The sequence below is a fragment of the Grus americana genome, chromosome 20, assembly GCF_028858705.1.
Source record: "Grus americana isolate bGruAme1 chromosome 20, bGruAme1.mat, whole genome shotgun sequence".
NCBI classification, from domain to species: Eukaryota; Metazoa; Chordata; class Aves; order Gruiformes; family Gruidae; genus Grus; species Grus americana.
In genome coordinates, this window is record NC_072871.1 from 397,986 (window position 1) to 420,366 (window position 22,381).

The 22,381-nt window shown below is 63.7% G+C and overlaps 3 protein-coding genes across 4 annotated transcripts; 1 reads left to right on the forward strand and 2 right to left on the reverse strand.

Moving 5' to 3' along the window:
* Positions 1 to 367: 367 nt before the first annotated feature.
* EDF1 (endothelial differentiation related factor 1) lies at positions 368 to 3,927 on the forward strand. Its single transcript, XM_054848196.1, has 5 exons — positions 368 to 536; positions 664 to 715; positions 1,945 to 2,105; positions 2,693 to 2,786; positions 3,355 to 3,927. Exons 1-5 carry the CDS (start codon positions 459 to 461, stop codon positions 3,414 to 3,416), a joined length of 447 nt encoding a protein of 148 aa, XP_054704171.1. The 5' UTR covers positions 368 to 458; the 3' UTR covers positions 3,417 to 3,927.
* Positions 3,928 to 5,039: 1,112 nt separating this feature from the next.
* Positions 5,040 to 16,937, reverse strand: MAMDC4 (MAM domain containing 4). Its single transcript, XM_054848169.1, has 29 exons — positions 16,095 to 16,937; positions 15,359 to 15,472; positions 14,810 to 14,983; positions 14,468 to 14,593; positions 14,059 to 14,204; positions 13,850 to 13,934; positions 13,481 to 13,609; positions 13,106 to 13,252; positions 12,805 to 12,899; positions 12,373 to 12,531; positions 11,664 to 11,748; positions 11,058 to 11,207; positions 10,785 to 10,892; positions 10,438 to 10,569; positions 10,068 to 10,198; positions 9,867 to 9,972; positions 9,436 to 9,552; positions 9,082 to 9,216; positions 8,838 to 8,968; positions 8,544 to 8,760; positions 8,152 to 8,289; positions 7,900 to 8,021; positions 7,685 to 7,775; positions 7,242 to 7,388; positions 6,815 to 6,949; positions 6,429 to 6,556; positions 6,213 to 6,327; positions 5,904 to 6,079; positions 5,040 to 5,326 (listed from the first exon to the last, which is right to left on the reverse strand). The coding sequence occupies exons 1-29, from the start codon at positions 16,135 to 16,137 to the stop codon at positions 5,279 to 5,281; spliced, it is 3,630 nt and encodes a 1,209-aa protein (XP_054704144.1). The 5' UTR covers positions 16,138 to 16,937; the 3' UTR covers positions 5,040 to 5,278.
* Positions 16,938 to 20,604: 3,667 nt separating this feature from the next.
* PHPT1 (phosphohistidine phosphatase 1) lies at positions 20,605 to 22,307 on the reverse strand. 2 transcript variants are annotated; one of them, XM_054848198.1, is made up of 3 exons: positions 21,976 to 22,307; positions 21,507 to 21,631; positions 20,605 to 20,997 (listed from the first exon to the last, which is right to left on the reverse strand). In XM_054848198.1, exons 1-3 carry the CDS (start codon positions 22,038 to 22,040, stop codon positions 20,933 to 20,935), a joined length of 255 nt encoding a protein of 84 aa, XP_054704173.1. In that variant the 5' UTR covers positions 22,041 to 22,307; the 3' UTR covers positions 20,605 to 20,932. The 2 variants fall into 2 exon arrangements, with proteins under 2 accessions (XP_054704173.1, XP_054704172.1); XM_054848197.1 differs by having other exon boundaries at positions 21,896 to 22,296.
* Positions 22,308 to 22,381: the final 74 nt, after the last annotated feature.

Genomic DNA, 22,381 nt, shown 5'->3' on the forward strand with positions numbered 1-22,381 from the left:
GCGCATGCCCGGCTCTACCCAGCCGAGCGCGGCTATTGGTCAGCGATTCTGACAGCGCCGCGGGATAAGCCAGTCCCCTCTTGGCACCGGGTTATTGGCAGCGACAGCAGCCACTCGGACATGCACAGATGCTTGCCCGCCCGCCTCCAACCTGGCCGTGTACAGTAGCCAATCGAATAGCGAGCAGGCTGATTGCTAGGTTTCTCTACGTATGACCAGTAAGTGCGTCATGCCTGGATCGCTATTATGTCGAAGGACATTGAACAGCCCGAGGCCCCGCCCGCTGAGATCACGCCTCTCCCCGCTAATGAGAGGCCGCCTTTCCTGAAGGGCGTGCGCGCCGCCCTATCGGCGGGCGCGGCGCTCGGTCCCGCCTCCCAGGGGGCGGGCGTTGGGCTGTGCGCCCTGAGCGGCGGGCGCGGCCCCGGGCGGCGGCGGGTGGGGTTGGTGCCGGTGCCATGGCGGAGAGCGACTGGGACACGGTTACGGTGCTGCGCAAGAAGGGCCCCAGCGCGGCCCAGGCCAAGTCCAAGCAGGTCAGCGGGTGGCTCACGGCGGGGAGCGGCCCAGCGGCCTGGGCCTGGCGCGGCCGGGGCCCGGCCGGTGCTGCGGGGGCGACTGCGGGCAGCGGAGCGCTCACCCCGGCACCTTTACTCTCCGCAGGCGATCCTGGCGGCCCAGCGGCGCGGAGAGGACGTGGAGACCTCCAAGAAGTGTGGGTATCCCGCGGCCCGGCTCCCGGGGCGGGGGAGGGGGGGGCGGGCAGGCCCGGGCAGCCCGGCCCGGCGGGCGCCGTTCCCCGGCAGCGGTGCGGTGCGGGCCCCCCCCGGCCCGGCGTGAGGCCTGCCCTCCCGGCCCGCCCCCCCCCAGTCCCTCCTGACGGCGGTCAGCTGGAGCGGGGGCAAAGCAGCACCCCCCCCCGGCTAAACCCCAGGTCGCCCTGCCTGGGGCTGCACAGGCCCGGGAAGCGCCCGGGCAGGCGGGGAGCCCTCCCCTGTAGCCAGCCCTGAGTCTGTGGTTGCCCAGAGCTGAGCTCTGGCCAGCGTCTGGCGTCAGAGCAAATGTAAATAAAAACGTCAGCAGGAATGTTAGTATTTTTGAGGCTGCAAAGCGCTTGGAAGAGCTTTCAAGATCATAAAAATTAAACTCCTGATTTTTGTGGCTTATTTCTTTTGTTGATAACGTGCTTAAGGATTTCAGTGGCTGCTTATCTTCCTGTGGCGTTGCTCTTTAAAAATTCCCTGTTTCTTGCCTGATGTAAATTCTCAGGCCCTCTCACCGTAGGGATGAGGTTATGATGGTTGGAAATAAATAAATAGATGATGAACTTAGTCAGCTTTATCAAGAGACTGAATGTCAGGGACTGAGAGACAGGATTCAAACTGACTTAAATACTGTAAACAAAATGAGACAAAACAAAAAGCATGTTTGTGAGCCTCAGGCTTTCAGCAAAGCTAAGTAGGGTTAGAGTTTACTTGTAAAAGGCATCAGAAAATTGATTAAAAGCCACTTATTCACGCTGCCTTATACCTGAGCAAACAAGATACAAGTTCAAATATTAACCCTCCCCGCGCTGTAGCACAAACCTGTGTCTGGAGTGAAGTTTGAATATTAAATCCCTAAGTGATGGTAAAATCGTGCCTTTCTGGAGTGAAGTTCAGATGTGAGGTAAAGCCGGGGAAGGCTCTGTGTGGCTGTGTGTAGATGTCGGTATTAACAGGATTAAGATAACGTGTTCTCTGACCTGCAGCAGGTAGGATCTGGTTGAGATCAGTGCTGATGTTGGCATGTTGAAACCTTGAAAGCTCCCTGGGATCCTGGGCAGCTGAACGCTCAGAAAAAGCGCTTTGATACTTTTTGGCACAGCTCTGAGCCTTGTTTTGTCTGTCCTTGTTTTTGGTTTGTTTTTTTTTTTTTTTTTTTGGTTCTTGCTTTGAATGATAGGGGCGGCAGGCCAAAACAAACAACACTTTATTACAAAGAACACGGCCAAGCTCGACCGAGAAACAGAAGAGCTGCACCATGACAGAGTTCCCCTGGAGGTGGGCAAAGTGATCCAGCAGGGCCGACAGAGCAAGGGCATGACACAGAAGGACTTGGCCACGGTGAGTACGGCCCCGGGGCCCACTGGCTTCTGCGCCGCTCTCCCGAGGCAGGTGTAGACACCTCGAGGACACTTAGCCTGTCCCCGTGTGGGCAGCTGCAGTGGGATGGTGTTGTGAGCCGGAAGTTTGGTGAACGCAGCATCTCTGATATCTGATCTCTGGGCAACACGAGTTATGTAGGAAATGTTGTAGGGGTTTGTCTGTGCAGCCCTTGAACACCTGCTTGGAGACAGAGTGTTGCTGTGGCTGGTGAGCTGGTAGGAGGCTTTTTTTCTCCCCATCTCCTCCCATCAACTCAGCACCGATATGAGGTTTTTTTGTACCATCTGGGCCTGACGCAGTGTTCAGAAGCTCACCGCTGTCTTAAGGAGCAGTGATACGTTGTGTTACTGTTCCTCCAGGAAGGCTGGGGGAAGTAGAAGTCTGTCCAGGATGGGTGACACCATCACTGTGACACCCAAATAGTGGAGGGAGGTGATAGTGGGGATGGGGTGAGCCTGGAAGTATCACTTGGGCATAATTAGAGGCTGTTACTTATCTGTGTGAGTTCTGGGGGGTTGGTGCTGAGACAAATCCTCTCTTTTTAGAAAATCAATGAAAAACCACAAGTTATTGCTGACTACGAATCAGGAAGAGCAATCCCCAATAACCAGGTGATGGGCAAGATCGAAAGAGCCATTGGTAAGTTAAGAAAGGAGACTTCAAAAACAAACCCAGTATTTTCAGTGCCTAAGAGGGATGTTTTGGTTTGTTATTTACATTTTCCACCTTGGGAGCAGTTGCTGGCTGTAGGTTGTTGTGGGTGCGATGTTGTTAAGCCATGTTGTGATAAAACTGGGATCTGCTGACTGAAACCAGGACTCGGAGATGTTGTTCTCCTTCGTTCTTCATCTTCACGCCTGGGGCCATGCCCTGGGGACCACCACTGTATGCTGCCCCCCAAAATCAGTGAGATACCGAGACCCAGGAAGGCCTGATTATACTTAGGAAAGTATCTTGCAGCTGCTAGTGTTGACATTACTCTGCTAGGCCAGTGCAGATACCTTCTTCTAGGAAAATAGTCAGTGCACAAGCAAGAATTGAAGCTTTATCTGATGCTTCTAGAAACTGAAGTAGGGTTCTCCCCAACTCTGGTTCCCCTGCCCTCTTTTTTGGATGTTCTCTTCCTTATAGCAAAAATTCGAGGGAATGAAGTTGCCGGGTGAATGATGGAGTGCTGATGGCGATCATCTCCTTTGTCTTATTCCAGGCCTTAAACTGCGTGGGAAGGATATTGGAAAACCGCTGGAGACTGGCCCCAAAGGGAAATGACAACAAAGCCTCGAAATCAGTTTGTTCAGACTGATCTCGTCTGGCTGGTTCTGCTTAACCACCAGAATCTCTCTTCATATTGCCAAGCTGAACGAGAGGGATTCAGACTTGCTTTGGGGGGGAAGTCTGCCGAATCTGTACCTGCTGTAAAAAGGCAACCTTAAAGAAGCGATTTTCCTGATTTTGTTTTTCCTTCCTCCTTTCCAGAGATTGAGGAACTAAACCCCCAAAAAATACCACATCTGATTTGCCAGAAAACATGTGCGTCTTGGTGTTTAGAAGCAGCTAATGTTAAGACACTCGGGGTGGTCTGAAATGTGATCATTTAATTGAAACAATTTGGGAGACGGGTGGGATATATTATATATAAATAATTTGGGAGAGTTGGGGGTTGATCAGTGTCTGCATTTGACATGATGACTCAGTTACTGCATCACAATGACATTTTTGTTTGTTCCTTCCAGCCTGTTTTAAAGAGATCTATAATAAAGTTTGATACCCTTCAGTTGCACAGGGTAGTAAATTTTTGTGGTTGGGCCTGGCTGGAGCTGCAGCACCCTCTTTTTTTCTGGCAGCAAAAGTAGTGGGACTGCCTGGAGTGTCTGGGGTAAGGGCTGGTGCTGTCACAGCCCCCTGGCTGCTCCGCTCCTTCCCTGCCAGGGAGGACTGCAGCTTTGGCTTGCAGCCCGGAGATGAAATCAATACTGTGGTTTCATCTTGTACGGAGGTGAGTGGAGTCTGTGTAGAGTTCTGCAGAGCAAGACAGGTGCGGAGACAGTCAGGCGGGCGTTTCTGTCAGGCTGGAGCCCTCCTTCCCTGGCTGGTGCCCTTGCCCAGCTCCGAGGAGTGCAGCTTCGCTGGGGGCTGGTTCCTGCGGGGCAGCACAGCATGGAGCTGTGGGCACGGTGCTGGACGTGGCTGTGCCACAACCAACGTGGCACAGGGCTGAAGGGGGAGTTGTCCACCCCAGGGCGAGAGAAAAAACAGGCTTCTGTCGTGAACTGCGAAAGCAGGATGCCGTGATCCCCTCTGGCCGAGCTCGGGGGTTGAGGAGAGCAGGATCCCTAGTGGGCGGCTCACCTGCTCTGTGTGTTGTACCTGGGTGGCTGCCTTGGCCACGGGCTGCTGGGGGGCTGCCCGATGTTAAATTAAGCTTTGAAAGCTGCGGGGTGGGGGAAGAGAGGGGTCCTGGGCTTAGGGTGGCCTTGGGTGCAGGGTGCCCTGGCCCAGAGCCCAGCCTGCACCTCAGGAACATTTTTCTTTTCCCAATGACATTTAAATGCGAATTATCGAGAGCCCTTGAAGGCACGTGGGCGGCGTGGGGGTGGGTGGGCGCTCCTACAGCGGGGTCAGGGCTGCTCCCTGCCCCAGGTTGTGCTGCCCAGTGTCCCCTGCCCGGCTCCCTACCTGCCCAGCTGCCTCCCCACCCTCCCCAAGTCCCCCCTCCAAAACCAGCAGAAGCACCGGGCTCGTGCCCCCTGCAGCACCTGCTGATCTGCCCAGCGCCGGGGGGGGGGGGTCCAGGACTGCACACTTCACCCCCCTCCATGGCCAGGACCCTCCTCGGACAAAGATGGCCGGTGTTGAGGCATGGGCACATCACTACACTGTGGTGCAGAAAGTTCATGTTACAAAAGATGACAGTGCTTTTCCCGAGCGCTTGGAGGTAGTGGAGGTAGAGACACGTCCCTCTGCGGGGCTGGCACCGTGGGGTCAGTGCCTGTGGCAGCTCCCCGCTGCCCGATGTCGGATGCTGAGAGCCAGAGGTGGCTGCTGGAGTGTGAGGTCTTGCTGGAGGGATGCTCTGCCCTGTGTACACCTCGCAGACATGAGTAGGCAATTAGTGCTGCTGGCTTATTACTTCAAACCTCATCCCCCTCTTTTGGCACTGGAGATATAATGACCTTGTCCTGTAAGGAAAGGTGAATGGGAATCGGTTACAGTAAGCGTAGGCTGCGTCTGATTTGAAATACAAGGACTTCTTCCAGGCTGCAGAGAGGAGAATCCACGTGCTGGCCCACCACGACCCCAGCAGAGGAACCAAAGCCCCCCCAGCCCGGGGGGCTCCACATCCTCTTTTGGGGTCTGTCCTGGGGCTGGTGGCTCTGTGGGGACTAGGTGGCACCAAACCCATTGAAGGAAACTGTAGCTTAAGCTGCCTCTCAGAGTTTTAAGTTGTTGGCTTGAAGAGGCTGGGCAATGTTTGCATGACCTGTTCCCTGCAGGGCTCTGGGGAGGAGGATCGCAGCCTCAGCTCTTTCTGGAGCCGCTGCCTCATGGCAGCAGCAGCATTTGTAGGTCAGTCCTACAGCTCGGGGTCACTCGTTCACCGGCAACCAGATAAGAGGCAGAGCCCTTTGCACCTCCCTGACGTGTTGGCACAGTGCGGGCTCAGGGGGAGCCTGCTGGGATTTGCTGAGCTTTTGGGAAAATGCTGTTTTGGTGTGGTTGGGGGCAAGCGGGAGAGCCCTTCACCCCTGTCCTTACATCTCGAAAAGTGATGTTGTCAAAGCCCTGGGGAGCACTGCTCTCCACCGGCATCCCGCTCGGCAGCCCTCGCCGCTTCAGGCAGTACCAGCCTCCAGCGGCCACCAGCGCCAGGACGATGATGGCCAGGAGAAGACCGAGCACCACCTCTGCAACAAAGCTGCTGGAGGATTTCTCTGCAGGGAGAGGAGATGCTGCCAGGCTCAACCCGCCGCCCAGGAGAGCTGGCTCAGCCCCAGCCTCAGCGCCAGCACCCTGAGTGGCGCCGCATTGATCTTTCTCATGTCGCAGCCAGCCCCAGCCCCGCACCTTCCACTGGCACTTCCAGGCTGGAATGGCAGCCCCCCCCAGTGCTGTACACGATGTCATCCAGTGCCACTGTCCCCTCCATCGGCCACCTCCATGTGGTGACCTCAAAGATGATCTGTGGGGGAAGATAAGATCGGGGGTGTGTGTGTGTGTGTGTGTGTGTGTGTGTGATGCGTGGGGAGGGCACCCCACCCCTCCCAGGGCGGCCCCACTCACCTGGAACTCGCTGGGGCTCTGCACCGGTACCACGCTGCCCCGCCAGCCCCGGCTCTGGTGCCCTGCCACGCTCCACACCGTTCGCTGCCCTGATGCGCTGTGCAGCATCACGCGCAGCTCCCCGCCGGCTGCAGCATGGAGGGGGACAGGCACCCCAGCATCAATGGCCGCCCACAGCCCCCAAAAGCCACCGGCCCCCCCTGGCTGTGCCAGCCTCCCTTGGGATGGCAGCACCCAGTGGGAACGGGCCATGCCCACTGCCCAGCCAGAGCTGAACTAGAGTGGCCATGGTCCCGTGGGTGGGGAGGGGGTCTGCAGCCTCTCACCGAGACCCCCCCCCACACACACTCCCACTGTGGGCTTGTGACACCTTCCCCAGCGCTTACAGAGGTGCTCTGGGATGTCCATGTGGTACCAGAACCACAGGCAGGAGTCGGCAGCAGCAGGCAGATGCTGGCTCTCCAGCCGGGCAGTGGTGCCCCCCGGGCCCAGAACACTGATGTCAAAGTGCACGTAATGACCTGGACAGGCAGGGACAGAGCGCAGGGTGTCCCCCCAGTTCCGCAGCCCACCCCCACATGTCCTGCTCCCCCACAAAATGCCCAGAGGATTGACCCCTCCAGCCCCCCTGCCCGGCTCCTCACTGCCCTTGGAGAGCTGTCCCCCTCGAGCGAGGAGGGGCCGGGGATGCCATGGAACCAGGCCTCTGGGGACACGCTGGGGGACATTCATGGGTGACCCCACCTATCCCCAGCTCCACTTCCTCCCTCCAGCTGTGCCAGGGTGCCCGGGAGGTGGGTGGGTGTCTCCTACCATCCCTTGTGCCCAGGGTGTGATCCTGCTCGGGGCTGGGGTACTTGGCAAGGGGGACCCCACTCTTCCAGCCCCAGGCGAAGCTGTGCAGGCGGGGGTCCGAGGGGCTGCTCCAGCCGCACGTGTCCCACTCGAAGTCACAGGATGCTGGGAGGAAAGGGGGGCTGTGAAGCACCCAGCGCTGCAGGCACCTGCTGCCCTGCGCTGCCTGGAGGGAGAAGGGGCAGCCGGGGGGCAACCCCCAGCGCCCTCCCCACTGCCCCCAGCTTTGGGCCAGGACAAGCTCAGGGCAGGAGCAGGGCACCTGGTGGCCATGGCAGAGCCGTGATGGATGGGACGGGCTGTCCCCAGCCCCATGGCTGTGTGCCCCCATGGGGTGCCCCATTTCCCCCCCCCCCACCGCTCCTGGCCAGTCCACAGTGCCCCATGGCGTGGGCTCTCACCTGGCTCGGGGCAGGCTCCGTCCAACACGTGCAGGTCATCCAGCGCGATGTACCCGTGGTCACCCCCAGCTCCCACCACCTCGAATATCGCCTGCCGGAGGGGTGGGCAGGCCGGCACGCTGAGGCTGGTGGCCACCATGCTCATCTTGTCACCCCCCCCCCCCAGCCTGTCCTGCTCCCTACCACAAGGTCCCCAGCACCCTGCCCCATCTTACCTGCCAGTCCTCATCCTGCTGGACGGTGATGTGGCTGCGGTGCCAGACGTCCCCCTCCATGGCGCTCATGCCCATCACCTTCCTCCGCACCCCGCTCTGCTCCACAAAGACGCCGAGGGAGCCTGCCCAGGGCACCCGCCATGGACAGGGGGGTCCGGGGCCGTGCCATGCAGGACCCCCACCTGCCCAGAGGTGCCCCCCCACCAGGGCCTTGCGGGGCGGGGGGGGGGGGGGGGGGGTCATAGTGCTCACCTGGGGTGCCAGTGCTCAGCTGGTACCAGAAGGCCAGGCACTGGGCAGGCGCGGAGGGCTGGTAGGGCTGGGAGGTGAGGGCAGCCGCACGCCCCGCAGGCAGGGAGCCCCTGCCTGTGCCCACCACCATGTAATGGCCTGGGGGAGAGAAGTCCCCGTGCTGTGACCCCCACTCGGCCTTGCTGGGGGGCCACCAGGGGACCGCTGGGGGTGGGGATCCCCCCAGGTTGGGGAGCTCCCCTGGGTTGGGGAGCCCTGGGGCTGGAAACTCCAGGGTTGGGGACCCCCATACAGTAGTGCCCTCTGCACATCCTGGGCAGGGCAGGCAGGGAGGGCAGGCAGGGCAGGCAGCAGGGCTCCACCACAGCCCCAGGCTGCTGTGGCCCTGGTACCTGTGGTGGTGCCGGTGGTGTGGTCGGCTGCAGGGCCGGCAATGGTGCCGGTGCTGTTGCTCTGCCGCAGCCAGGTGCCCTGCCCGCTGGTTGCCAGCCCACAGGCATCTGCCTCGAAGGAGCAGGAGAGCGCGGCCCCGCAGGGCCCCACCGTCAGTGCCAGGTCATCCAGCGCCATGTCCCCCAGGAAGCCATCCCGCAGGGCCTCGAAGGCCACCTGCCACCGACACAGCGGTGTCAGATGGTCCCATGCCCCACTGGCACCCGGTGGCACAGGGTGTACCTGGCACTCACCCGGTACTGCTGCCGGCCCGTGGCGGGCAGCGTCGCCCGTCCCCGGTGCCAGATGCTGCCCTGAGTCCCCTGCTGGGTCCACAGCACCGTCTCTTCTGCTCCCTCCAGCAGCAGCTTGAGGGTCAGGGTGCCTGGGCACAGGGGAGCATGGGGCAGCTGTCCTGCAGCCCTCGGGGACCCCATTGTCCCAGGGGAGCAGGACCCAGCTGGGGCATCCCCGGCAGGGTGCCATGGGGCTGCGTACCAATCTGCGGGCCGGCCAGGCGGTACCAGAAGGAGAGGCAGCGTGGGGCGGCGGCAGGCTCCTGGCGGTAGGTGATGAGCTGTGCCTGCTGCCCACGGCTCCACTGCGCAGAGGGATCCACAGCCAAGAAGTAGCCTGAGTGTCGGGGACAGCCAGAGTGGAGGGGACTCCAGGCTGCACCCACACCACCTGCACCCCGGTTCTGGATCTGGGTGCCCCTGGGCTGCCCCAGCTGAGCTCGCCCCATGGACACGGGGCTGCTTGGGGTGCACAGGGCACGTCCCGGCCCTCGGGACAGGAGACTGGGGGTCACCTGGGCTGCCCAGGCCCCCAGGAGAGGAGCCAGCCCCTTACCCGAGCCAGTGGTGTGGTCGGAGCCCTGGCCCTGCCCCGTGCTGTGGACCCATTTGAAGTCGCTGGTCTGATCCTGGTACCAGCCGCACATGCCCCTCTCGAAGTTGCAGGACAGCTCTGGCCAGAGAGAGGCGACCGTTGCGAGGGAGTGGCAATAAGGCATCCCAAAAGCAAACAGGTCCCCCAGATGTCCCTTTCCCTCTGCTCCCCCGCCCCACTCCCTGGGTTCATCCCTCGCAGGTGTCCCAGGGCAGGATGCATGCTTGGCCCTGGCCCCAGGGCTTCCGCAGCATGGTCCTGTCCCTGGGCTAGGGACAGGGTGACAGTCACCAGGCAGCCCCTGTGGGACCATCACCCATCTCTGCGGGCAGGGGGTTGGGATCCCCTCCTGCCCGTGGCCGCCCTCCCTGCCCACGTGCCCCTGGCTGTACCCGTGGCCCCCGGTGGCACCACGTCAGGGTGGCACTGCACGAACGTCACATTGTCGATGGCGGCGCTCGCCGAGTCCTGCAGATCCACCAGCCCCAGCAGCTCGACCTGGGGGCGGTGTGGCGGTGAGCCCCGGGCTGCCTGGCAGCACCAGCAACCCCACCAGCAGCCCAGCAGGCTGGTCCCTTTGTGTCCGGGCGCACCTGGAAGGGCCGGGGCCTCTCCCCCAGTGGGATGCGGACGTGTCCCCCGGCCGTGGCGCTGAGCCCCCACGTCTGCCAGGCCAGGTGTGTGGTGCCAGTGGTGTGATCCATGATGCTGATGGCGAGGAAGCCTGGGTGCAAGAGGCAGGGTGGAGGCTGCAGCCCCTGGCTGCCCCCCCCGGGGCCCCAGCACCCACCCAGCCTACAGCCACAGGAGACAGGGACAGGGACACCCTGGTCCAGAACGGTGTGATGGGGCAGAGCGGGGCTGGGAGACGCAGCAAAGGCAGGCAGGGGTGGGGGGGCTCTGCCCTGTGCAATGGTGGGGGGGAGCGGGCAGGGCACCCCGGGGATGGGCAGGGGGGGTTACCTTGGGGGCCACTGTGGATGCGGTAGCTCATCTCCATGGCGCAGGCGGGGCCGGAGGGGCCCAGCAGAGGCGTGCGTGCCTTTGCAGCAGCCACCATTTGTCCTTCTCCTGCCTGGAGGGCCAGGAAAGCTCCTGGGCAAGGAAACACCCTGAGAGGTTGGGCCTGGGGCTCCGTATCCCTGGCAGCACCCCCAGCTCAGTGCCCTGCCTGGGCATCGCCCCCACCCTTCCTGCGGTGGCACCCACCCTCCCCAGCCGGGCGGGAGCAGGGGGTCCCTGCGTCCTGGTGGTCCCTGCGGTGCGGGGGGGACCAAAGACCATCTGCTTGGCAGTGGAAGCGGCCTCACCTGTGAGGACGGTGTCAGCAGGTTCGGTGGCCCTCTGCACGCCCCAGTGCAGCCGCCCCACGCTGACGTCATGCCAGCCCCCGGCCCCCACCTCAAAGGTGGTCGCTCCTGCAAAATCCCAGGCTCAGCCCCGCGGGGCCACCGTGCTTCCTGGGGGCGGCGCAGGCACCCACGTCCCCCAGCTGTGCCAGCCAAGGGTTCCCTGGTCACCCTGCCCTGGTCCCCTCCGCCACTTGGCTAGCACAGAGCCGGGTGCCCACCCACGGCTCTCACCACAGCGCTTCTCGTCGGAGCCGTCGGCGCATGTCTCGGCAAAGTCACAGGCCAGCTCTGCGCTGATGCAGTCCCCGCTGTCACAGGCCACCTCCTCAGCTGTGCAGGGGCCGGCGCCTGCCCGACTTGGCAGTGCGATCACAGGCATCGCTGGTGGTGAAACAGCCCAGGACGGAGAGTGGTGGTGAGAGGGGCAGGCAGCACCATCGGCTTCACCTCTTCGCGCAGCAGTCCCCTGCCCCAGCCCTGCCCTGCCCATTCCCCTGCCCTGCCCATTCCCCTGCCCTGCCCTGCCCTGCCCTGCCTGCTGCCACCAGACGAAGGGGCTGGGGGGTTGATGGCAGCTGCCTGTGGGTCCTGGGCAGGCAGGAGGTTTTGGTGCAGGGAATGGAGTGTCACAGCTGCAGGACACGGACACCAGGCAACCCAGGCTGTGGGCCCCAGGGCAGGTGTTTGCATGCTGCGTGCAGGATGGTCACCGTGATGAGCGGAGGGACAGGTGGACCCTGCGGTGGGTCCTTTACGGATGGTGCCATGGGCACAAGACGCCTGGGGACGGCTGCCCGTGCCGGAACAGGGGTGAGGGCCAGCCGACCTCTGGCTCACCCTGCTCCTGCACGCAGCCTGGAGACAGGATCAGGTCGTCGATGGCCACGGTCCCCGTGCCGCCGACCACCCCCTCAATCAGCACCTGCAGAGAAGCACCGCACCGGCAACGTCAACACAGGGTCGTGCCCAGCATGGAGGGGACGGGTGATGCTGCGGGGCAGGGGGGACTCCCAGGAGCTGTGGGATGGGAGAGCCCAGGTCTGGTGATTGGGCAACACGCTCTTCCCCCAGGAAGGGGCTCGCTGGGAGCAGGGGTGATGCTGCAGCTGGAAGGGGTGCGCAGGGTGGGGCTGGCAGGGCCCGGTGGGCTCGGGGTGATGGTGCTGCCCCTGCACACAGTCGTGGCCTTTAGCTGCCCAGGGTGCTGTCGGGGTGCCAGTGGGGTGCCAGTGGGGACTTCCCAGCTGGGGGAGGTCAGGTTGTGTGGGTGGCCGTGAGGGACAGCAGACAGGACAGTGGGAAAGCATGGGGTGACATGGGATGGATGAAGACACCTCCCCTCTCCCCTTTCCAGTGGGGTGGTCCCTGGGCCGGGGGGGGCTGGTAGGGGGATTTGGAGGTGTGGGCACAGGACACAAGGGTGGCACAAACCAGCACCAGGAGGCTCAGCTCTGGTGTCCAGTTCCCAGTTCAACCCCTAGCCCTGGTCCCCTGTGCCCCTCACCCCGCAGGCAGCCCAGTTCGCCCCAGCACAGCGCCAGCCAACCTGGAAGTTTGTTGTCACATTGAAGTCCACTCTCTCCCGGACCCAGCAGCTGCCCAGGTCCCCCGTCCTCTCCCTCACCAGGTGCGTGGTGGAGCCGGTCACATAGGAGATGCTGAGGCTGCTGGTGGCGCAGCCATGGAGGTGGCAATACAGCACAAGCTGGGGACAGAGAGAGGGGTGAGCGAGCACCGAAGGGGCAGGAGCACGCAGCCCACCGCACCCCACGGCACGGCTGCCCCATGGGATGCTCACAAACATGGGGATGGAGAAGCTCAGAGGTCCCAACGGGCACCGGAGATGCCACCAAATCACCCCCAAAAACTCACCACCCACCCCCCACCCAGCAAAGGGCCAGTTGCAGCCCCAGGCCCACGCGGGGGTCCCCAGCCGGGCCCATACGGGCTGTGACATGGGATCCCAGCTGCGACTCACGGAGCAGGAGTTGGTGGCCTGTAAAGTGGGACTGGTGAGCTGTGCTATGCCGCCAGCCCCCGCGGCCGAGGCGCTGCCCACGTGGAGGAAAAAACCTGCAGGAGACACCGGGAAGGGGCTGAGTGGTGCTGAGTTACATATGTGGGTGCAAGACACTGTTTTCCCGGCACAGCCTCAAGTCGAGCCCAGGTGCGTGTTACCCCAAGGACTGGAGGGCACGTCCACCCCAGGGCCAGTGACACCCCGGGGACCCGTGGTGGACGGCGGGGCTCCCCTGGGGTACTGCTGCCCAGCCACGTACCCGTCCTGCTGTTATTGCTGTGGTCCCGGGTGGGGATGCCGTACGCGGTCCCCAGGTTCAGGCTCGTGTTCCTCTTCCACTCTGTCTGCCCAGCCTCCGCCTTCCAGCTGCAGAAGCCTTGCTCAAAGGGGCAGAGGGTGAAGGACTCTGCAGGGAGGGAGGGGGGGCAAAGTGACCCAGGCGGTTCCTGTAATGGGCTGACCCCTCCACAAAACCCTCGGGGTGATTTTAGGGTGCACAGCCATGGGGCACAGCTGGGGTGAACCCTGCCAACCCCACAGCCTAGCCTTGCCCCACCAGGGCAGACCCTCAGCCCGTCCATGCAGTTGGGGGGCCAGTGGGCAGGACGCCCTCCCCAGGTCCAGGGATGCTCACCGCACTGCGTTGTGTCCTCGTCCGAGCCGTCCCCGCAGTCGTCGGTGCCATCGCAGAAGCGGTGCCGTGCCAGGCAGGAGCCCTGGCTGCAGTGGCTCTCCTCCGCCCCACAGACCTGTTGCCTGGGCTCTGGGGCGATGGGACGCACCGTCAGCACATGGCTGGCCCCCCAGGGACCCCGGCATGTGCTGGACTCCCCCACATCCGTCCCTGTGTTGCTTGAGGCTTTTGCTACCCGCCCCATGCCCTGGCCAGGGCAAGGTGCCCCCCAGACACAGCGGGCAGTGGGAGAGTTCTCCCAGGGTGCAAAGCCCAAACAATTTCCCTGGGGATCCCGGCTTTATGTCATCCCAGCGGATGCGGACTCACCCTGCAAGCCGCAGTTGCTGAAGATGATGTCATCAAGTGCCAGCTCTGCCTTGCACGCGGGCGGTTGTGTCAGGGAGAAGATGAGCTGCGGATGAGAGGACAGGATGGCACGAGCTGCCCAGGTATCTGCGACTCCTGGTGCATCACCCAGCTCCTCCGGACCCCGCTTGCGGGGATGGTGCCCAGGTACCGGCACAGCCCTGTCTCACCTGGAACTGCTCCGTGATCCGTCCCGGGTAGGCGACCAGCTGGTGCCAGCCCTCGCCTCCACGCTCAGGGCTCTGCCACAGCCCCACCACCTCATCCCTGTACAGCATGGCCAGGCGCAGCACTGGCTGCTCCGTCAGGTTCAGTCCTGCAGGGAGCCCCAAAACGTGGTCCTGGGCACTGGGCACCCCGGGGTCCCCGTGGGGACGAACTGAGCCCCGCCAGCCCTGGGGACTGGAGCAGGGACCCCTGGGCCCCACCAGCCCTGTTTGCGGAGCCTGGAAGAAGTGAGTGGGTGGCAAGGACCCATCTCAAGGTGCCGGTGGCCCTGTCCCTCCCACTGCCCCCTGTCATTGCTTCCCTGTGCCCGGTACCCTGAGGCCCATCCGTGCCCACCGTGGGCACCCTCACCGCTTCCCGAGAGGTGGTACCAGGCCCTGATCTCACACGTGGCAGCTGTTTCCCGCATCACCGGTGACCTGAGCCAGGCCGTGGCCTTGGTCTTTGCCGGCGGGGACTCGGTCACCATGAACCATCCTGGGGAGGGCAGAGAGCAGAGCGGGGGCTGCAGCCCCATGGGATGGCACCAGAGCCATGGCCAGCACCGCTCCTGCCCCACCATGGGTCTGCTCCACCCCCCGCATCCTACAAGGATGGGTGTTCTGGCACCCCAGCTTCAGGGCACCTGTGGCCCAGAGGTGCGGGGCTGTGGGTGCCCAGAGCCTGCTCGCCAGCCGAGCAGCTCACGCTTACCCAGGTCAGTGCCCACAGTGTGGTCCGAGTGGGGCCCTGTGCCCCATGTGGCCAGGCTGGCCCGGCCCCGCACCCATCTGTAAGCCGAGGTGCTCACGTCCTGCCAGCCGCAGTCACCTTCCTCGAAATCACAGGTGAAGGGGGTGCCCAGCACAGCCGAGCTCCGCAGGTAGCCTGAGGGCGGGAGGATGGGGTGTCAGGGCAGGGCTGGGTCCCCCCAGGGACCTGCACCCACCTCCAGGACCTGCACCCACCCCAGGGACCTGCACTCATGCTAGGGTCCCGCACCCAACACAGGGACCTGCACCCAGCCAGGGGACCTATGCCCACCTCAGGACCTGCACCCGCTCCGGGGACCTGTGCCTACCTAGGGGACCTTCATCCACACTGGGGTCCTGCACCCACCCCAGGACCCACCCCAAGGACCAGCACCCACCCCAGGGACCTGCGCCCACAGTGCCCCCAGCTCCATCGCAGGCTCTCGCCACAGGAGCAGGGTCTGGGAAGGGGATGGCAGGTTGGGGGACGTGGCGGGGGGCAGGCACCCACCGCACTGGTTCTCATCGGAGCAGTCGCTGAAGTCACAGATGAAGTTGCAGAGCCGCTCAGCCACACTGCTGCTGCTGCCGCCGCCCGCAGACCCGCCGGGGCGGACGGTCCCGGCTACCGGGGAGACAATGGGGCTAAATACCCCGTGATAATCCGGGCACGGTGCCCACGGCAGGTGACAGAGGGTACACAGGTGACATTTGTCCAGGCTCCCTGGTTTGGGACTCTGCTGGGGGGAGTGCTGAGCTCTCGGCGGCATCATCCCTTGGATGGCACCCCCCACTGCCCCTGCGCCCCTCACCTCCCACATCTCCACCTTCGCCATCTCCCACCACCAGCCCCACTCCCACGCAACCTCAGAGTGCCAGAGCCCTCCGGGGCTGGGGCACTGATCCTCCACCATGGTATATCACACCGCTACTCCGAGTCTCAGCCCCCATTTTGGGGGAAACAGGAAAATCTGAGTGTTTTCCTCCCCACATGGAGCAAAGCCATTGGCACTAGCACTTGTTTGCCGTGGGGAACACCAGGCTGACCTTCACCAGCAGAGCCCAGAGGAGGGTTTTGCTGAGCTGTATCTGCTGTGGACCCCCCCAGGAACAGCGCAGCCCCCCTGGAGCTGGAGGAAGCAGTGATCCCCATGGGAGCCCGCACCGGGGAGGGACGGAGCAGCCCAGCCAGTGCCACAGCCCCTTCCCTCCCAACAGCACGTCCCCCACGTTGGCAGAGAGCTCACCCAGCAGCAGCAGCAGGAGGGCGAGCACTGCCTGCCCGGCCATTGTGGCCTCCAGGCTGTGGTGAGGGTAAAAGGGAGCCGGGAGAAGCACGAGGCCGGCAAGGGAGGCCACGCTGTGAGCCAGGGCTGGAATCTGCTCCCCAGGACCTGCCTCACGTTGGACTTCAGCCCCACCGTTATCTGCTTCCCAGCCCTGGCAGCAGGGTTTATGGCGAGGCGGTTTGCCGGGTCACCTGCGGTCCTGCCGCCCGACGCTGCCACCAGCATCGCAGGCAGCGAGCTGGCAGCTGCGCGTCCCCAGGAGACCTTCGGCTGCTTTTCCCCACCGAACCCCTCTTCTTCGGCTGTGCTGAGATGCTGGGTGTCGCTCTGACCAGCACAGGGCCAGCTCGCGGTCTGGTGGCCACCTCTCCCTGCCGAGCTGGTGATGCTGCCAGCCCTGGAGACGCTGGCACCTCTGCCAGGGGTGTGGGGGCCCTGCCACACGTGCTAGCTGCCTGGGCTGCATCATGCCTAACCACAGGGAGAAACAGTCCCTGAGCATGCAGAGCAGTGGGAGAGCCTCTGGGTGCAGGGCCCAGGCCTTGGGTGCAGGGCCCAGGTTTGGGCACGGGGCTCAGCCTTTGGGTGCACGGCCTGGGCTGACAGCGGGGTGCACCCTGGCCAGGGAGGGCAGCAGAAATGGGGTGCAAAGAGAGACCCCAAGGCAGGAAAGGTATAAACGGGTCACGATGCACTGAGGCAATGGTGAGGCACAGCAGGCAGGGATCGATAGGACTCGGGGGGGTGGGTAGGCATAAAAATGTTGGGGCTTTGAATTCAGAACTCTGACCGTCTGGAGACTTGGGACAAGGCTGGGAGATCAGGCAGGGACAGGCAGGACAGGCAGGAGGAGCAACCTGTCCCAGCACCCAGCCGAGCTGGCCTTGCCAAAAGCCAGGGCTCCAGCGCAGCGCAGCCCCAGGGACAAGCCCATGGCGAGCAGGAGGGGTCTCAGCCCGCCCGGTGCAGGCAGAGCCGCCCGGCAGCCCTCTGCTCCCAGGGCCACGTGCTGTCAGTGCGGCAGCCGCTTTGGGAGGGTGGCCTGGCCAGCACAGAGCCTGGCAGGCTGCCTGCAGTGCTCTTCCCAAGCTCCCGGCTGCCTCTCCCCAGCCCTTACCCTCTTCCCCAGCCCCTGCAGGCAGCCCCAGCCCTGGGGACCCAGAGGTGCCATCAGCAGGAGCCTGCCCTCACCCCTGCCTGCACCACTCTGCCTGGCAGGAGCATCTCAGCACCCAGCTTGTGGCTGCCACAGGGCAAATGGGCACGGCTCTACAGCCACAACCGGTCACTCTTGGGGGAGAACAACCCCATCAGACCCTCAGGACAGAGCGTGACAGCAGCCAGCGCCTCACGTGGCACCACCAGAGCTGCCTGGTGATGGCAACCACCGTCCCTGCCTCAGTTTCCCCACCTGGGCAGGGAGAGCTGCTGCCCGGGGCCGTGGGGAGCCCTCCTGCTTCTGCTGCCGGCAGCCCGTACCCAGAGATGGGCCCCCCGTTGCTGAAGGCTGAGCACGGAGGTTTCTCCCCTCCTAGCCGATGGCCTTGGACAGCAGATTGCAGCGTGATTGCATCAGGCGCGGTAAAACATCGGGTTTGGCTCCTTCCCTCAGCGTGAGCTGGGACCTTGCGCCCCCCCCAGCCTGGGCACCCTGGGGCCGGCAGTGCCCACAGGCGGGAGCCCTGCCCTTCCCCTGCTGCCTGCAAACCTGGCAGGCACCAGGCTGAGCAGGAGCCAGCACCACAGCCTCGGGCAAAGTGGCTGCCAGCCTCCCAAGTGCCCCAGGCAGAGCATCTCCACAGGTCTGATCCCTCCCTCTGCACCGGGGAAGACACGGGGGAACACTGGGCCCCCAGTATGAGAGACAAGGCATAGCGGAGCAGATCCAGCTAGGGGCTGTGACAATGATGAAGGGACTGGACTTCCCACGAGGAGAGGCTGAGAGCTGGAGCTGCTCCATCTGGGGAAGAGAACGTGCTGGGGGATGTCACCCAGGTGTATAAAGACCTGATGGGAGGGAGCGGAGGGACAGACCCAGCCTTTTCTGAGCAGTGAATGCCCCGTGAAGGGATGAGAGACAACGAGAATAAAGCAAAAAAATGAAACACCACCTGAGATTAAGAAAAATCTTTCCTGTGAGGGTCGTCAAAACCAGAGCAGGCTGCCCAGGCTGCTGTGGGGTCTCCATCTGTGGAGATGCCAAAAACCCACCTGGCCACAGCCCTGAGCAACCTGCTGGAGCTGGCTCTGCTGGGGCAGGGGCCTGCCGAGACCATTGCCAAGGTGTCCCCAAGCTCTGTGATTCGGGGTCTGTGCTCCTCCATGCAACCAGTGCAAGGCACTCAGCCCCCACCCACCCACCTAACAGCCACTAGTGCCAGGGAATTAGACCCTGTACACGCACGACCATTGGGTGACTGTGTTGGGTTTGCGTGGCAAGGTTTTGGTAGCAGAGGGGGCTACAGGGGTGGCTTCTGGGAGAAGCTGCTAAAAGCTTCCCCTGTGTCTGATAGAGCCAATGCCAGCCGGCTCCAAGACAGACCCGCTGCTGGCCAAGGCCAAGCCAATCAGCACCTCCGTGATAACACATTTAAGAAGGAAAAAAAAAAAAAGTTAGGGAGAGCTTTTGCAGCCAGAGAGAGGAGTGAGAGGATGTAAGACACTCTGCAGACACCCAGATCAGTGCAGAAGGAGGGGCAGGAGGTGCTCCAGGCGCCGGAGCAGAGATCCCCCTGCAGCCCGTGGTGAAGACCATGGTGAAGCAGGCTGTCCCCCTGCAGCCCATAGCGGAAGGGTGAGGGGGTGTAGAGATTCCACCTGCAGCCCGTGGAGGACCCCACGCCAGAGCAGGTGGAGGCACCTGAAGGAGGCTGTGGCCCGTGGGAAGCCCACGCTGGAGCAAGTTCCTGGCTGGACCGGTGGACCCGTGAAGAGGGGAGCCCACGCCAGGGCAGGTTTGCTGGCAGGACTTGTGACCCCGTGGGGGACCCCACGCTGGAGCAGTTTGCTCCTGAAGGTCTGCACCCCGTGAGAGGGACTCCATGCTGGAGCAGGGGAACGATGAGAGGAGTCCTCCCCCTGAGGATGAAGAAGCAGCAGAAACACCATGAGATGAACCGACCGTAACCCCCATTCCCCGTCCCCCTGTGCCGCTGAGGGGGGGAAGGGTGAAGCCGGGAGTGAAGTTGAGCTCGGGAAGATGGGAGGGGTGGGGGGAGGTGTTTTAAGAGTTGATTTTATTTCTCATTCCTCTACTCTGTTTTGCCTAGTAATAAATCAGATGAATTCCCTCTCTAAGTTTGGTCTGTTTTGCTCGTGACGATAATTAGTGAGTGATCTCTCCCTGTCCTTATCTCGACCCACAGGCGTTTCGTTATACCTTTTCTCCCCTGTCTAGTGAATGAGGGGAGTGAGAGAGCGGCTCTGGTGGGCACCTGGCCTCCAGCCAGGGTCAACCCACCACAGTGACATTCACTCCGTCATCGGGGAGATGGTCAACACCTTGCAGAAGGGAAAGTCTAGGCACAGCAGAGCTATTTTTCTAGAGGCCCAGTGCAACCTCACGTGTGCTCAGGGTACCTGGGCTTAGCCCCCAGCTTTCCTCCCCCTCCACCAGCTTGCAAGGCTTCCTCCGCAGGAGACACAGCCCCCGCCCCAAGCCACTAGCCCCACACCCCCAACCTGGCCATAAAGCTCACCCCATCCATCATCGTCCACTGTTTGAGTTAGGGCAGGACACCAGGCACACGGGCTGAGCTTCAGCAGGCCGTGCTAACCCTGCGCCGCGCCGGGCAGAGGAACCGTCTCCGGTCTGGGCAGCCCACATCCCGGGCAGCAAGAGGGGGAAGCAGGAGCAGGCAAACGGCCAGGCAGGAGCTGGAGCACACGGGATCGCAGCAGCCCAAGTGAAACGGGTCTGGGACCAGGGGCAGGAATGTTCCTCCAGCCCCGACCTTGCATGGGACAGCGATGGAGTGATCCACCCGGCCAACCTGACCTGCACATCTCCCTCCAGCTCTCCTGCCACTGAAGGCTCCAGCAGCTTCTGCCCGTCTCCCCAGCCTGCTCCTCACTGGAAGCGCAAGCGCAGAGTCTCCCTGGGAAATACTGAGGGGCAGGAGCCAGTCCTGCCCATCTGGAGGGCTGAAGTCAAGGAGGATGCTCTACCTCCAGGTGTGACCTGTCACCTGCCAGGGCAGGAACAGGCATGTTCTTCCCAACTGCGCTGCCAGGCAGCTTGGCTCACCCAGCAGAGGATGGGGATGGTCCTTCCCTCGGGACCGCCCTGCCCTTCCCTCCACCAGGCATGGGGGCCTCCTGCTTTTGTCATCTGCCTCAGCCCTTCCCAAGGCAAATCCTGAGGCACCATCTGCTGTCCCCACCCCAGACCCTGCCAGCCCCGGAGTCAGGCCCCCCACGAGAGGCTGGAAACGCAGGGGAGCCATGAACGCATGACCACGCAAGCAGCTGCCCTCCCCAACGTGTTTAATTCTCACATACACACGTGGGACAAACCCCCTCACCACCGGAAAGGCCGGGGCAGAGCGCCCACCGGCTTCACCGAGGCTTTGCCGTGCTGTGCCGGGAGGTGGAGAGCACCCATGGCGCGTGGGATGTCTGGCGACGGCGGCGAACGGGCGAGATCAACATAAATTAAACCCAGGAGAGCCCAGAGCGCTGCCAAGCACAGGGAGCCTGCTGCCACTGCCGCAGCGCCAGATCCGGCCGCACCAGCTCCAGGCTGGCGCCGCTGCCCAGCCAGAGCGAGTCAGTAGCCTTCGTCCGCCCAGGTGATCTCATAGTCCGGATACTTGGCTTTCAGCTTCTCCGTAGTCACGGAGTGATCCGCTCGCCCAAAGCCCTGGCAGAAGAGAGAGGGTCCCGAACTAGAGCCAAGGTGGTTATCCCCGTGGGAGACCTTGGCGAAGCCCTGGGGCAGCTCAGCGCAACCAGAGGCTCTGGCAGCGGCAGACACCGCTCAGCCCGTGCCTGTTTAAGACTGATCGTGTCTAATCCCTCCGTGGCGGCAGCTCAGATCACAGGCAGCTCAGCCTGGCTCCGGCTGCTGGACAGCACGGCTCCCAGGCAGGGGGACGGCACTACCCTGGAGCTGGGAAAACCGAGACTGGCATCACCGATACCCTCCTGGCTCTCAGGGGGACACCGAGGGGATGCGGGCACCCCAGGCCCGCCCTGGCAGCGCTGCAGCCCCCCCGCCCCCCTGGCTCGGCCCTTCTGCTCCCAGGGGTGCGGTGCCGGTCTGGCCAGGAGCAGCAGGACGGGCGTGGGCACTTATGCCGCCATCGGGAGGAAGAAGCCGCGTTCACGGGTGGGTCCCCCCACCCCGCCGCACCCCCACGCCTCACTTACCACCGAGTACCCGTAGACGTGGATCTTCCTCTCCTCGGGGCGGTGGGAGAGGCGGCCGCCCCCCAGGCACTCGCAGCCCAAGCCCTGCTGCGCCAGCTCCTGCGCCATCCGCTCGTAGATGTCGGCTGCGTGGGGAGGGAGCCGTGGGGCGGGGGCACGCGTGGGGGGGGGGACGAGCGGAGGGGCCATGGGCGGGCACGGGGACCCGCCGCCTGAGCCACCGCCCACGGTCGGGCCCCCTCCATGCCAGCTCCCGGGCCCGGCCGCTGCCCTCGGTGCCCCCGGGGCCCACGGGTGTGCGGGATGGAGCCGCACCGGAGACATCCCCGGGGACCCCGACCCCCTCCCTCCCTCCACGCGCCTCCCGCCCCGCCCCCGGCGCCCCTCACCGTGGTACTCGGCCCAGCCGTGGCCGCGCACGACGTCCTTCCCGGGCCCGCCGGCCGCACGCACCCGCACCAGCACGTACTTGAAGACGCCGCCGCCGTCGATCTCTACGTCCGCCACCCTCGACAGCGCCTCCGCCGCCGCCATCGCGCCTGCCCCGCCACCGCGCCACGCCCCTTCCGCCCCGCCGGCCAACCAGCGCCCGCGGGCGCCCGGCCCCGCCCCGAGGCCCCGCCCACGGCCAGGGGAGGGGCGGAGCCCTGCTCGGAGCCGAGTCCCCGGGCGGCTGTGGGGGAGGGGGCGCGGGGCAGCGCGTGCCGGGGGGCGGGGCCGGGGAGCAGGGCTGCTGGCTGCGGGCAGGGGGGCGGGCAGGGCCGCGGGGCGGCGGAGCGCTGCGCTGCTGCCGGTTCCCTGACACCCTCCCCCCTCCCCCCCCCTCGGGCGGCCCCAGAGCCACGGCCCTGCCGGGACCGCCCCCCGGCACACAG

What these genes read in the sequence shown, in the direction of transcription:
- EDF1 (XM_054848196.1), top strand. Translation starts at nt 459, where the DNA reads ATGGCGGAGAGCGACTGGGACACGGTTACGGTGCTGCGCAAGAAGGGC. An exon ending in CGTGGAGACCTCCAAGAAGT is followed by an intron (nt 716 to 1,944) that starts GTGGGTATCCCG and finishes TTTGAATGATAG; the next exon opens with GGGCGGCAGGCCAAAACAAA. An exon ending in CACAGAAGGACTTGGCCACG is followed by an intron (nt 2,106 to 2,692) that starts GTGAGTACGGCC and finishes CTCTCTTTTTAG; the next exon opens with AAAATCAATGAAAAACCACA.
- MAMDC4 (XM_054848169.1), bottom strand. Translation starts at nt 16,137, where the DNA reads ATGGCCGGGCAGGCAGTGCTCGCCCTCCTGCTGCTGCTGCTGG. An exon ending in AGAGGCCCCGGCCCTTCCAG is followed by an intron (nt 9,973 to 10,067) that starts GTGCGCCCGGAC and finishes CACCGCCCCCAG; the next exon opens with GTCGAGCTGCTGGGGCTGGT. An exon ending in CCTGGAAGTGCCAGTGGAAG is followed by an intron (nt 6,080 to 6,212) that starts GTGCGGGGCTGG and finishes CTCTCCCTGCAG; the next exon opens with AGAAATCCTCCAGCAGCTTT.
- PHPT1 (XM_054848197.1), bottom strand. Translation starts at nt 22,040, where the DNA reads ATGGCGGCGGCGGAGGCGCTGTCGAGGGTGGCGGACGTAGAGATCGAC. An exon ending in CGGCTGGGCCGAGTACCACG is followed by an intron (nt 21,632 to 21,895) that starts GTGAGGGGCGCC and finishes CTCCCCACGCAG; the next exon opens with CCGACATCTACGAGCGGATG. An exon ending in ACGTCTACGGGTACTCGGTG is followed by an intron (nt 20,998 to 21,506) that starts GTAAGTGAGGCG and finishes CTCTTCTGCCAG; the next exon opens with GGCTTTGGGCGAGCGGATCA.